The sequence below is a fragment of the Salvelinus namaycush genome, chromosome 41 (assembly GCF_016432855.1).
Source record: "Salvelinus namaycush isolate Seneca chromosome 41, SaNama_1.0, whole genome shotgun sequence".
NCBI lineage: Eukaryota > Metazoa > Chordata > Actinopteri > Salmoniformes > Salmonidae > Salvelinus > Salvelinus namaycush.
This window is the reverse complement of record NC_052347.1, coordinates 14,720,514-14,735,267: the sequence shown is the minus strand read 5'-3', so window position 1 is coordinate 14,735,267 and position 14,754 is coordinate 14,720,514. Positions and strand designations below refer to the sequence as shown.

Genomic DNA, 14,754 nt, shown 5'->3' with positions numbered 1-14,754 from the left:
TGAATGGTTTAACCTTGAATAGTTGTTATTTAGTCAGCGTCATTATCAATGGTTTAACTTCTAATTGGTCCCAATCCCGGATCCGGGAGCACCCCCCACAGTAAAAAAGCTGACTAACATAGCCTAGCATAGCGTCACAAGTAAATACTAGCATCTAAATATCATTAAATCACAAGTCCAAGACACCAGATGAAAGATACACATCTTGTGAATCCAGCCATCATTTCTGATTTTTAAAATGTTTTACAGGGAAGACACAATATGTAAATCTATTAGCTAACCACGATAGCAAAAGACACAACTTTTTTTTTCCACCATTTTTTTCCTGCATAGGTAGCTATCACAATTTCGACCAAATAAAGATATATATAGCCACTAACCAAGAAACAACTTCATCAGATGACAGTCTGATAACATATTTATTGTATAGCATATGTTTTTTTAGAAAAATGTGCATATTTCAGGTATAAATCACAGTTCTACATTGCAGCTGCAATCTGAAATAGTGCCGAAGCAGCCAGAATAATTACAGAGACCAACGTCAAATACCGAAATACTCATCATAAAACATTTCTGAAAAATACACAGCGTACAGCAAATGAAAGACCAACATCTTGTGAATCCAGCCAATATTTCAGATTTTTTAAGTGTTTTACAGCGAAAACACAATTTAGCATTATATTAGCTTACCACAATAGCCGGAAACACAAGCCGTTTACCAGTAGCAAAGGTTAGCGATCGTAACAATCCAGCAAAAGATATATAATTTTTGACTAACCTTGATATACTTCATCAGATGACAGTCCTGTAACATCATATTACACAATGCATATAGGTTTTGTTCGAAAATGTGCATATTTAGCAGCACAAATCGTGGTTATACAATGTGATTAGTAGCAACATTTCAGGCAATCTGGCCGGCGCCATCTTGGAGAGGCACCTAATCTAATCGATAACTAATCGTAAACTTGACAAAAAAATACAGGTTGGACAGCAAATGAAAGACACATTAGTTCTTAATGCAACCGCTGTGTTAGATTTTTAAAATTAACGTTACTCGACATTCAGCGTGCGTTACAGCGAGACCATGCCGAAATCAATGGCGGACTAATAATTTTACATCTTTCCACAGATATACGAATTAACATCATAAATAGCTCTTACTTTTGGATGATCTTCCATCAGAATCTTGGGCAAGTGGTCCTTTGTCCAGAACAATCGTCTTTTGGTTGAAAGATGTCCTCTACTCCTGTAGAAATTAGCTGCTAACGCCGATGTACCGGAGAGGTGCCCAACTCGTGATAACGCCTGACAAAGAAACTCCAGAAAATTGCAATAAACTGCTATAAACTGCGATAAGTCGGTTTAAATTAACTACCTTATGAAGTTTTTAAGACAAAAAACAAATTAAATCAGAGCCGGAGATATAGAACTGCTAAACCGAAAGCTTTTGAAGACGCCATGCCGGTTTCCCTCCTGCGTCAGGCGCCTCGTCGAAAAGGTCGGTACTTCCGTTCCAAGAGGTTTTATACTCCCTCAGATGGTGCTATCCGCTCCATTCAAAGTCTCACCGCTTACTGACATCTAGGGGAAGGCGTATGCAGTGCATGTAGCCCCATAGCTTATAAGGGAATTTATAAACCGACCCTGGAACAGAGACCTCAATTTCAGAAATCTCACTTCTTGACAGGAAGTGAGCTGCAGAATGAGTTCTGTTTCACTCAGAGAAATAATTCAAACGGTTTTAGAAACTAGAGAGTGTTTTCTATCCAATAGTAATAATAATATGCATATTGTACGAGCAAGAATTGAGTACGAGGCAGTTTAATCTGGGAACGAAAAATCTTCAAAGTGTAAACAGCACCCCCTATTGAGAAAAACCTTGAATAGTTGTTATTTAGTCAGCGTCATTATGAATTGTTTAATCTTTAATAGTTGTTATTTAGTCAGTATCATTATGAATGGTTTAACATTTAATAGTTGTTATTTAGTCAGCGTCATTATGAATGGTTTAACATTTAATAGTTGTTATTTAGTCAGTATCATTATGAATGGTTTAACCTTTAATAGTTGTTATTTAGTCAACATCATTATGAATGGTTTAACATTTAATAGTTGTTATTTAGTCAGCATCATTATGAATGGTTTAACCTTTAATAGTTGTTATTTAGTCAGCGTCATTATGAATGGTTTAACCTTTAATAGTTGTTATTTAGTCAGCATCATTATGAATGGTTTAACCTTTAATAGTTGTTAATTAGTCAACATCATTATGAATGGTTTAACATTTAATAGTTGTTATTTAGTCAGCATCATTATGAATGGTTTAACCTTTTTATAGTTGTTATTTAGTAAGTATCATTATGAATGGTTTAACCTTTAAAACTTCTTAGGGATAGGGGGACATTTTCACTTTTGGATGAATTGGTGCCCAAATTAAACGGCCTCGCACTCTGTCCTAGATCATATGATATGCATATTATTATTACTATTGGATAGAAACCACTCTGAAGTTTCTAAAACTGTTTGAATTATATCTGTGAGTAAAACAGAACTCATATGGCAGGCAAACTTCCAAACAGGAAGTGAAAATTCTGAAATGGGTCGCTGTGAAAGGCATCGCCTATTCAAATGCCTTATATTTATGGATCTGTATGCACTTCATACGCCTTCCACTAGATGTCAACAGGCAGTAGAACGTGGAATGAAGCGTCTAGCCTGATGTGGGACCGAATGAGAGCCTTTGGAGTGACAGGTCAGGCATATTGCCAGTTCTTGGCCACGCACACTGGGAATGTCATTCTTTGTCTGCAATGCGTTATATAGACATGAAGAAATGCTCCGTCTGGGACGTTATTGGATATATATGAGAAAAACATCCTGAAGATTGATTCTCAACTGAGTTTGACCAGTTTATTCGTTTTGTAATATCACTTTTTGAAGTTTTCGTTCATTAGCGTAAAGTTCTATGGAAACGTGAACTACACATGCTAGCCAAAGTTGCTAATTCGACAGAAGTAATGGACATTATAAAACAAAAAAACAATTTATTGTGGAACTAGGATTCCTGGCACTGCATTCTGATGAAAGATCATCAAAGGTAAGGGAATATTTATGATGTAATTTCGTAATTCTGTTGACTCCAACATGGCGGAGAATGGCTGAGCGCTGTCTCAGATTATTGCATGCTGTGCTTTTTACTAAAGTAATTTTTTAAATCTAACACAGCAGTTGCATTAAGAACCAGTGTATCTTTATTATATGTTAAACATGTATCTTTCATCAAAGTTTATGATGAGTATTTCTGTATTTCACGTGGCTATCTGTAATTTCTTTCGCTATTTTGGAGCCATTTCTGAACATGGCGTCAATGTAAAAACACGATTTGTGGCTATAAATATGCACATAATCGAACAAAACATAAATGTATTGTATAATATGATGTCATATGACTGTCATCTGATGAAGTTGTTCAAAGGTTAGTGATTCATTTTATCTCTATTTGTGGGTTTTGTGAAAGCTATCTTTGCTGTGAAAAAATGGCTGTGTTTTTTGGGATATTGTGGTGAGCTAACATAAATATATGTTGTGTTTTCGCTGTAAAACATTTTAAAAATCGGACATGTTGGCTGGATTCACAAGATGTTTATCTTTAATTATATGTACAACATGTATTTTTCATCAAAGTTTTATGATGAGTATTTCTGTATTTCACGTTGCTCTCTGTAATTATTCTGGCTATTTTGGAGCCATTTCTGAACATGGCGTCAATGTAAAACCACGATTTGTGGCTATAAATATGCACATAATCGAACACAACATAAATGTATTGTATAACATGATGTCCTATGACTGTCATCTGATGAAGTTGTTCAAAGGTTAGTGATTCATTTTATCTCTATTTGTGGGTTTTGTGAAAGCTATCTTTGCTGTGAAAAAATGGCTGTGTTTTTTGGGATATTGTGGTGAGCTAACATAAATATATGTTGTGTTTTCGCTGTAAAACATTTTAAATCGGACATGTTGGCTGGATTCACAAGATGTTTATCTTTCATTTGCTGTATTGGACTTGTGATTTCATGATATTATATTATATACCTGTGGCGCTAGGCTAGGCTATGCTAGTCAGCGTTTCTCATGACAGTTTTCCCGGATCCGAGATGGGTGGTCCAGAGAGGTTTTAATAGCTGTTATTTAGTCAACATCATTATGAATGGTTTAACCTTTAAAAGCTGTTATTTAGTCAGTATCATTATGAATGGTTTAACATTTAATAGCTGTTATTTAGTCAGCATCATTATGAATGGTTTAACCTTTAATAGTTGTTATTTAGTCAGCATCATTATGAATGGTTTAACCTTTAATAGTTGTTATTTAGTCAGTGTCATTATGAATGGTTTAACATTTAATAGTTGTTATTTAGTCAGCATCATTATGAATGGTTTAACCTTTAATAGTTGTTATTTAGTCAGCATCATTATGAATGGTTTAACCTTTAAAAGTTGTTTTTAGTCAGCATCATTATGAATGGTTTAACATGTATTAATAGTTGTTATTAAGTCAGCATCATTATGAATGGTTTAACCTTAATAGTTGTTATTTAGTCAGCATCATTATGAATGGTTTAACCTTTAATAGTTGTTATTTAGTCAGTATCATTATGAATGGTTTAACATTTAATAGCTGTTATTTAGTCAGCATCATTATGAATGGTTTAACCTTAATAGTTGTTATTTAGTCAGTATCAGTATGAATGGTTTAACCTTTAATAGTTGTTATTTAGTCAGTATCATTATGAATGGTTTAACCTTTAAAAGTAGTTTTTTAGTCAGATTCATTATGAATTGTTTAACCTTTAATAGTTGTTATTTAGTCAGCATCATTATGAATGGTTTAACCTTTAATAGTTGTTATTTAGTCAGCATCATTATGAATGGTTTAACCTTTAATAGTTGTTATTTAGTCAGCATCATTATGAATGGTTTAACCTTTAATAGTTGTTATTTAGTCAGATTCATTATGAATTGTTTAACCTTTAATAGTTGTTATTTAGTCAGCATCATTATGAATGGTTTAACCTTTAATAGTTGTTATTTAGTCAGATTCATTATGAATGGTTTAACATTTAATAGTTGTTATTTAGTCAGCATCATTATGAATGGTTTAACCTTTAATAGTTGTTATTTAGTCAGCATCATTATGAATGGTTTAACCTTTAATAGTTGTTATTTAGTCAGCATCATTATGAATGGTTTAACCTTTAATAGTTGTTATTTAGTCAGCATCAGTATGAATGGTTTAACCTTTAATAGTTGTTATTTAGTCAGCGTCATTATGAATGGTTTAACCTTTAATAGTTGTTATTTAGTCAGCATCATTATGAATGGTTTAACCTTTAAAAGTTGTTTTTAGTCAGCATCATTATGAATGGTTTAACCTTTAATAGTTGTTATTTAGTCAGCGTCAGTATGAATGGTTTAACCTTTAATAGTTGTTATTTAGTCAGCATCATTATGAATGGTTTAACCTTTAAAAGTTGTTTTTAGTCAGCATCATTATGAATGGTTTAACCTTTAATAGTTATTATTTAGTCAGATTCATTATGAATGGTTTAACATGTATTAATAGTTGTTATTTAGTCAGCATCATTATGAATGGTTTAACCTTTAATAGTTGTTATTTAGTCAGCATCATTATGAATGGTTTAAACTTTAATAGTTGTTATTTAGTCAGCATCATTATGAATGGTTTAACCTTTAATAGTTGTTATTTAGTCAGCATCATTATGAATGGTTTAACCTTTAAAAGTTGTTTTTTAGTCAGATTCATTATGAATTGTTTAACCTTTAATAGTTGTTATTTAGTCAGCATCATTATGAATGGTTTAACCTTTAATAGTTGTTATTTAGTCAACATCATTATGAATATTTCTGTTTAATACTAGGCGCTCCAGCCCCTTTGGTGCATTTGGGTGTTCATCATTTCTATCACTAAAATAACAAAGAAAAACTTTCACTTAGTTTAGAAATCTGCTTTTAAACTTATTATAAACATTAAACAACTGTGAAATTACATGTACATGTCTGATATCCATGCTTAAAATATGATTGCAGAAACATTAATTATGTAAATTATGTACAGTATAAAGCTTTTCAGACAGTTTATCTCATTCCCAGGGAGTGTCTATTTTGACTGTGACAATGTGAACTGGGTAATCCTTAGGTAACGATGGTTTCATGCGACAGACATCTTTGTTGTTTTTGTACAGGTCATGCTTGCTTCACACCACTGTGTGTCATTATATCTGACACAGTAATACATAGCTGTGTCTTCAGTTTGAATTCTCTGCCCTTCTAAAGTCACGATGTTGTTGGAACCATCTTTGGAGATGCTGAACCTGCTTTTCAAAGAATCCTTGCAGTTTCCATCTGAGTCACTGATCCATTCCATAGCTTTACCTACAGGATGTCTAATCCAGTCTGTGGTATAGCTATCATCACTGATAGAATACCCAGACACCTTACAGTTGATGCTCCAAGACTCTCCAGGTTTTACAACCATTGAGCTTGGTTGGGTGAGTTCCGGGTCAACAATGCCGCACACACCTGGGGAGGCAAATGAAAATATACAGTTTGATTATGATGTAATTGTAATATTTATTCAAAACATAGAATATTATGTTTGGTTTTCAAACTCCTAATCCCTTGAAGGAACTCACAGGAGGCAGCTGCCAGCAGCAGCAGAGATGCAGGGAACATGGTTTGTGTTGAAGCTGAACTGATGGGAACAATACTTATTTACTCTAACTGAGTGAAAGAGAGACAGACTCTTATATACAGAGAGGGAAATGTATTTGCATAGAAGTCAAAGATTCAGGATTAAAGGAGAAGTACAGTGAATAAATCACTAGTTGCACAGTGACATGTTTAGTAGAACAATAATTTATCATAATAATACAATTATCTGTTATGGAATGCAATGACCTGCATTTTGAATGGTTCTGTTCTGCTCGTTGTTTACAGTATATTACAGTATATACTTGGCCCATTACTCTTTTTAGTTAACAGTGTAAGTCTGCTATCAGTCTCATCTACTGAACAAAAATATTAACACAACATGCAACAATTTCAAAGATTTTCCTGAGACACATTTCATATAATTAAATCAGTCAAATGAAATAAATTAATAAGAGGAGGCTGGAACTGGAACACGCTGTCGTACACGTCGATCCGGAGCATCCAAAACATGCTCACTGGGTGACATGTCTGATGAGTATGCAGGCCATGGAAGAAATGGGACATTTTCTGCTTCCAGGACTTGTGTACAGATCCTTGAAACATGGGGCTGTGCATTATCATGCTGAAACTTGAGGCGGATGAATGGCACGACAATGGGCCTTAGGATCTCGTCACGGTATCTCTGTGCATGAACATTTTCATCGATAAAATGCTATTGTGTTTGTTGTCCGTAGCTTATGCCTGCCCATATCATAACCCCACGCCACCATGGGGCACTCTGTTCACAACGTTGACATCAACAAACCACTCACCCACACGACGCCATACACGTGGTCTGCGGTTGTGAGGCCGGTTGGACGTGCTGCCAAGTTTTCCAAATTGACATGGGATGCGGGTTTATGGTAGCGAAATTAACATTAAATTATCTGGCAACAGCTCTGATGTGCATTCCTGCAGTCAGCATGCCAATTGCACACTCCCTCAAAACTTGAGACATCTGTGTCATTGTGTTGTGTGACAAAACTGCACCTTTTAGAGTGGCCTTTCATTGTCTCCAGCACAAGGTGCACCTGTGTAATGATTATACTGTTTAATCAGCTTCTTGGTATGCCGAACCTGTCAGGTAGATGGATTATCTTGGCAAAGGAGAAATGCTCACTAACAGGGATGTAAACAAATTTGTGCACAAAATTTGAGATAAATAAGCCGTTTGCGCATGTGGAAAAATTCTGGGATCTTTTATTTCAGCTCATTAAACATTGGACTAATACTTTACATGTTGCGTTTTTTTATTTTCTTCATTATAAATTTCAGTATACTCAATGAGGACATTCATTTACACCTACCAGTAATTAAAACTCTGAATTGTATTAGGCTCATATACAGGCGAATGTAAATAAGCTGTCTTGAAAAATATATAAAGCGGAGCCATTTCAGAAGGGAAACCAGAGTGTGGTGGCATCAGCTGTTTGCTACAGCAGATATTGCACCAATTGGATTCACACTCTAATTACATGAGGTCTATTTAAGTTGACCAGCTCTACATATGCTTCCTCAATGTCGGATGTCAAGCATTCCCATGCACTGGTGTCTCTTGCTGCCGTCCTGCTGTAACTAGCTGTTACTCGCTATGCTTGCTGTTTCTGATATCCCACCACCACCCCAGCACAGGATGACAGAATTTATTGGGATTAATACAATAAACTTGTTCCATACTTGTTCCATTACTCTTTAACATGAATGATCATCACAGTTCTATATGAGAGCATCTTGACTGGCTGCCTCACTTCTTGGTATGGCAACTGCACCGCCCTTGATCGCATGGTGCTACAGGGGGTGGTGCGGACAGCCCAGTACATCACTGGGGCCGAGCCCCCTGCCATCCAGAACCTCTGGGAAAATATGGCCCGGAAAATAAATTGTTTAACGCTCCAGCCACCGAAGCCACATATTGTTATCTCTGCTTCCGCTTGGCTAGCAGTAACAATGCATCAAGTCTGACACTAACAGGCTCCTGAACAGCTTCTATCCCCAAGCCATAAGATTGCTAAATTGCTAACAGAATTGCTAGAGTATCCCTGCACATTGTAAATATGGTATTGGAACTGACTCTATATACAGTAGCTTCTCTTCTTTCCCGTGATCTTCATATTTCTTATTTTTAGTTATTGTGTGTTTAATTTTTTGTGCTACATTGATATTGATTACTGCATTGTTAGGTTTGGAGCTTGCAAGAAAGGCATTCCACTGTACAGTTGTGGGCAAAAGTTTTGAGAATGACACAAATATAAATTTTCACAAAGTCTGCTGCCTCAGTTTGTATGATGGCAATTTGCATATACTCCAGAATGTTATGAAGAGTGATCAGATGAATTGCAATTAATTGCAAAGTCCCTCTGCCATGCAAGTGAACTGAATCCCCAAAAAACATTTCCACTGCATTTCAGCCCTGCCACAAAAGGACCAGCTGACATCATGTCAGTGATTCTCTCGTTAACACAGGTGTGAGTGTTGACGAGGACAAGGCTGGAGATCACTCTGTCATGCTGAAGGAGGGGGGTGGGGTTTGGAATCATTGTTCTTCCTCAGTCAAACATGGTTACCTACAATACACATGTGCCGCATAATTGCTTTGCACAAAATGGCAAGGACATTGCTGCCAGTAAGATTGCACCTAAATCAACCATTTATCGGATCATCAAGAACTTCAAGGAGAGCGGTTCAATTGTTGTGGAGAAGGCTTCAGGGAGCCCAAGAAAGTCCAGCAAGCGCCAGGACCATCTCCTAAAGTTGATTCAGCTGCGGAATCGGGGCACCACCAGTACAGAGCTTGCTCAGGAATGGCAGTAGGCAGGTGTGAGTGCATCTGCACGCACAGTGAGGCGAAGACTTTTGGAGGATGGCCTGGTGTCAAAAAGGGCAGCAAAGAAGCCACTTCTCTCCAGGAACAACATCAGGGACAGACTGATATTCTGCAAAAGGTACAGGGACTGGACTGCTGAGGACTGGGGTAAAGTCATGTTCTCTGATGAATCCCCTTTCCGATTGTTTGGGGCATCTGGAACAAAGCTTGTCCAGAGAAGACAAGGTGAGCGCTACCATCAGTCCTGTGTCATGCCAACAGTAAAGCATCCTGAGACCATTCATGTGTGGGGTTGCTTCTCAGCCAAGGGAGTGGGCTCACACAATTTTGCCTAAGAACACAGCCATGAATAAAGAATGGTACCAAAACACATCCTCCAAGAGCAACTTCTCCCAACCATCCAGGAACAGTTTGGTGATGAACAATGCCTTTTCCAGCATGATGGAGCACCTTGCCATAAGGCAAAAGTGATAACTAAGTGGCTCGGGGAACAAAACATCAATATTTTGGGTCCATGGCCAGGAAACTCCCCAGACCATAATCCCATTGAGAACTTGTGGTCAATCCTCAAGAGGCGGGTAGACAAACAAAACCCCACAAATTCTGACAAACTCCAAGCATTGATTATGCAAGAATGGGCTGCCATCAGTCAGGATGTGACCCAGAAGTTAATTGACAGCATGCCAGGGCGGATTGCAGAGGTCCTGAAAAAGAAGGGTCAACACTGCAAATATTGACTCTTTGCATCAACTTCATGTAATTGTCAATAAAAGTCTTTGACACGTATGAAATGCTTGCAATTATACTTCAGTATTCCATAGTAACATCTGACAAAAATATCTAAAGACACTGAAGCAGCAAACTTTGTGGAAATTAATATTTGTGTTATTCTCAAAACTTTTGGCCACGACTGTACTTGTGCACTTAACATTAATTCTTTTTGCTGAAATTTGAAATCTGGTTTCACGCAAATAAGTTCCCCAAATTGAAAGACATTACCAAATAAATGGTTTTAGCTGCTAGAGATTGATAATTAATTTTACAGCTTGACTGCAAATATTATTAAAACTGTTTTGGGCTTATTTGCAATTGTCAAATGACAATGAATGGCTATAAAGTTTTCATGAGGATATTCATACAGTTATTTTGACAGGTTGTCAGGTATATTTTATGCTTTTCAAGTGATTTAAAAAAAATATATGTGGGTTATAATTTACAGTATGATGTGTCTACTCCATCCTATAGTGTTGGTGGGGCCATGGGATTGATGTTAACAGAGACTGGAGCTGAGGGTTTTGTACAGTTGCTTTACCAGCTCCAGTCACTGTGTCTGTCCAGCACATTAATTAATAAACAGCAGAGTCCTCTGATCTCAGACTCTTGGCCTCTAAGAACTGTGTGTTTATGGAGACAATCTCAGTCAGGATTAACTGGCCTTTCAGGGAGTCTGAGTAGGTAGCAGAGTTTGAACCAGAGTTAATTATACCAGTCCACTCCAGTCTTCTTCCTGGTTGCTGCCTTATCCAGTTTATATAATAGTCTGTCGTTGTAAACCCAGATGTTTTGCATGATAATTTAACAGTCTCCTTGACTGATCCAGTCTGATATCACAACAAACACTTGCAAAACAAAAACATTTTAATATTCAGTTGAAGATGTGGCATTTACACTAATATTGAGTTTAACCATGATACTCAGACATTCTTCAGTCACCATGTAGTGTTTTACTTACTGTGTATGGACATCACCATGACTAATAAACTCCAGACAGTCCTCATTGTTCAGTATTAGTTAGTGCAGGGCTCATTGTAATGTTTAACTTACTGTATGTAACGACTAAACTCCAGGCAGTCCTCATTGTTCAGTGATAGTCAGGTTAGTGCAGGACTTGTTGTAATGTCAGTCCAAGCTGGCTATAATAAATAATTCCAGAGCTGAGTGTCTGATTATAAAGGGGTAAAGGGGGAGGGAGACTTTGCATAGACCGCCCTCTAGAGGTTTTAACAGATACTGATATAGAGATATTTTCTGCTCTATTCCTTGGTTCCCTCCCTCCCCTGTCTTTCATTCTTCTATCTGTTTTTCAGATTTTCCATAAGCGATGTTCACACTAGACATGTTTGATCTTTTATACAGTGCTGAAGAGCTAAGAAACAATCATATTTGCCTATGTGGGAAAATACAATTATTATTGAATTATATGTATCTCTTACTGCTCATCCCCTCTTGGGAATATATTGTGGAGTTCCCCAGGGATATATAATTGGTCCATTACTGTTTTTAGTTTGAATATATTTCTGTTTGCTGATCACATTAATTGAATTCTGTCTGATACTGAAATACAACTGACATAAAAACAATCTCTGACAAAGACATGAGGGGAAACAGAGGGTTAAATACACAACAGGTACTGAATGGGATTGAAACCAGGTGTGTAGGAAGACAAGACAAAACCAATGGAAAATGAAAAATGGATCAATGATGGCTAGAAGACCGGTGACGTCGACCGCCGAACACCGCCCGAACAAGGAGAGTCAACAACTTCGGCAGAAGTCGTGACAATAGGATGTTCAGACTAGATATGTTTGATATTTTATACAGTGCTGAACAACACAAACAAGAGCATTTCCCTATGTGGAACAATACAAGTTGTATTGAATTAGATATATCTCTTACTGCTAAACCCTCTTGTGAATCTTTGGGGAGTTCCCCAGGGATCTATAATTGATCCATTACTGTTTTTAGTTTCAGTATATTTCTGTTTGATGATGACATTAATATAATTCTGTCCAATACAAAATACTCAAAATGTAATTGCTAATATGAACAAAATTCTGTAAAGTTGACTTTGAGTTCATGTAAATTATGTGCTTTCACTGCTGTAATGTGTGTGGATTATTTTATGGGGGTAATACTGATATCAGTGTTTTTTCCACTCCTGTTGAGTACTTCTGCTCTCTCATAGAAGGTGTGTCTGAACGACAGATGCGCATCATTGCCTCTCATACTGTGATCAATGTTGAACAGTTTTTGTACGGTGCTACAGCCTCCTGTGTCACTGTGTCTCTGGCACAATAATAAACAGCGGAGTCTTCAGTCTTCAGGCTGTTCATCTGGAGATACACCTGCTGCTTGCTGTCATCCCTAGAGATGGTGAACCGACCCTGAACAGACTGGGAGTAGGCAATATTTCTGCTGTTATAATGTGCTGCCATAAAATCTAGTCCCTTCCCAGGAGCCTGTCTGATCCAAGCCATCCAGTAGCTACTGAATGTGAACCCAGAGGCTGTACAGGTCAGTTTGTGGGATTCTCCAGGATTTTTAACCACTGGTGCAGATTCAGTCAGTGTCTGACCATGAACACCTGTGGAAATGAAATACTCAAAACTTTAGAATGCAAACATTCATACACATGAACAGTGATGTCTTAAAACATGTCTATATACCTATTTGTAGCAAATTACTTCTGAAAAATTACTGAAAATGACGGAACATTCATTCTAGTGAACACAGAATATTGTAACTTACTTTTTACAAACACCACCATGAGTACTAAACTCCAGACAGTCCTCATTGTTAAGTGTTAGTCAGGTTATATGAAGTGCTTGCTACCGAATCAATCCACACTGCCTATAATGAGAAGGCCAGGGCTGAGTGTCTGATTATAAAGGGATAAACGGGAGGGAGACTTTGCATAGACCGCCCTCTAGAGGTTTAAATATCCTGACAGGGAGAGATCTTCTGCTCTATTCCTTTATTCTCTCTCCTCTCTGTCCTTTGTTCTTCTCTCTGTAGTTCAGATTTTACTTATGAGATGTGTTGAATATAACGGCTTTAGTATGATGTGTTGACTATATATAATGGCTTTAGTATAATGTGTTGAAGATCAGCAACACGGGGACAAAAGTTCACCATTTTTACTTGGAATTTAAATGTCTGAAAAGCTTTTAATGATGTAAGCTTTTGGTAAGGTTAGCTTATTAAATTATAATTTTACCATTTTTGAGACTGAGCATTAGTCTTAATATGTTGATATCTTGGTGTGGAGATACATTTATATTATGTTGTGCTTGCGTCATTCTCACATGGGTCTCTGGGTAATTGTTCAGGTCTGGTACTGGTTTGTATCACTGTGGAGGGTAGCGAACACAGTAATACACAGCTGTGTCTTCAGGTTGCAGGCTCTGCCCTTGTAAAGACACAGAGTTACTGGAGGCATCTCTTGAAATACTGAACTTGTTTTTTTAGTGCATCATTTTGTAGATATCTGCATCAGCCCATATATGGGAAATCCACTCCATTGCTTTCCTTGCAGGCTTTCGAACCCAACCTGTGACAAAGTTTATGCTGCTATCACTAACAGAATACCCAGAGACCTTACAGGTGATGCTCCGAGATTCTCCAGGCTTTACAACCATTACACTTGGCTGGCTGAGTTCAAGACCACCACAGTACACATCTAAGGGAAAAAAACGTAAATAGTCATATGCTACATAGTATAGCTCAGTATGACTGTCAAGGATATTGTTAAAATAATATTTTCTCAATATATTTTATTGAGCATAAACCCTTTCCTTCTTCCAAATCTCGAGAGACTTACAGGAGGCAGCTGCCAGCTCTTCTCTACTTCAACTGACTCTGAGACAGACAATCCACTTTTTATACAGAGAGGGGTGGTGTGTTAGGCTCCTTTGCAAGTAGAGTTGGTAAAAAAAGGATAAAACTGTTATAATCTGGGTTGAACGGGTCAAAATGAAATACAACATTTTGTCAATTTTGTTAACTCTTACTGCAGAGTGGATGAAAGACACACTGACTAGACGGAGGAACAGAGGCACATCATGCTACGAGTTCATCATGACATTTACTACTGTTTCTACTAATGATAATAGGTGTGACGTGAAAACTTTCAGATTGTTTGAAGAAAACATTTCTTTACAGTATATTACTATTATTATTATTATTATTATTATTATTATTATTATTATCACTTCCATTGTTATAGTCATCACTTAACATCTCTAAATCAGAACATCATAATTTAATTTTGGGGGTTCTCAAGGAACTATCCTTGTTCCATTACTGATTTTAGTTTACATTAATGACTTTCATCTGGTATCTAAAAGCATAGTTGAAGAGTTTAATTCCTAATCG

The 14,754-nt window shown here is 36.9% G+C and overlaps 1 gene segment (V, D, J or C); it reads right to left on the bottom strand.

Annotated features, from left to right (window-relative positions):
• Positions 1–6,234: 6,234 nt before the first annotated feature.
• Positions 6,235–6,758, bottom strand: LOC120034011. The segment is given in 2 exon segments: positions 6,235–6,605; positions 6,719–6,758. Coding segments are annotated over 2 exon segments (411 nt in total).
• Positions 6,759–14,754: the final 7,996 nt, after the last annotated feature.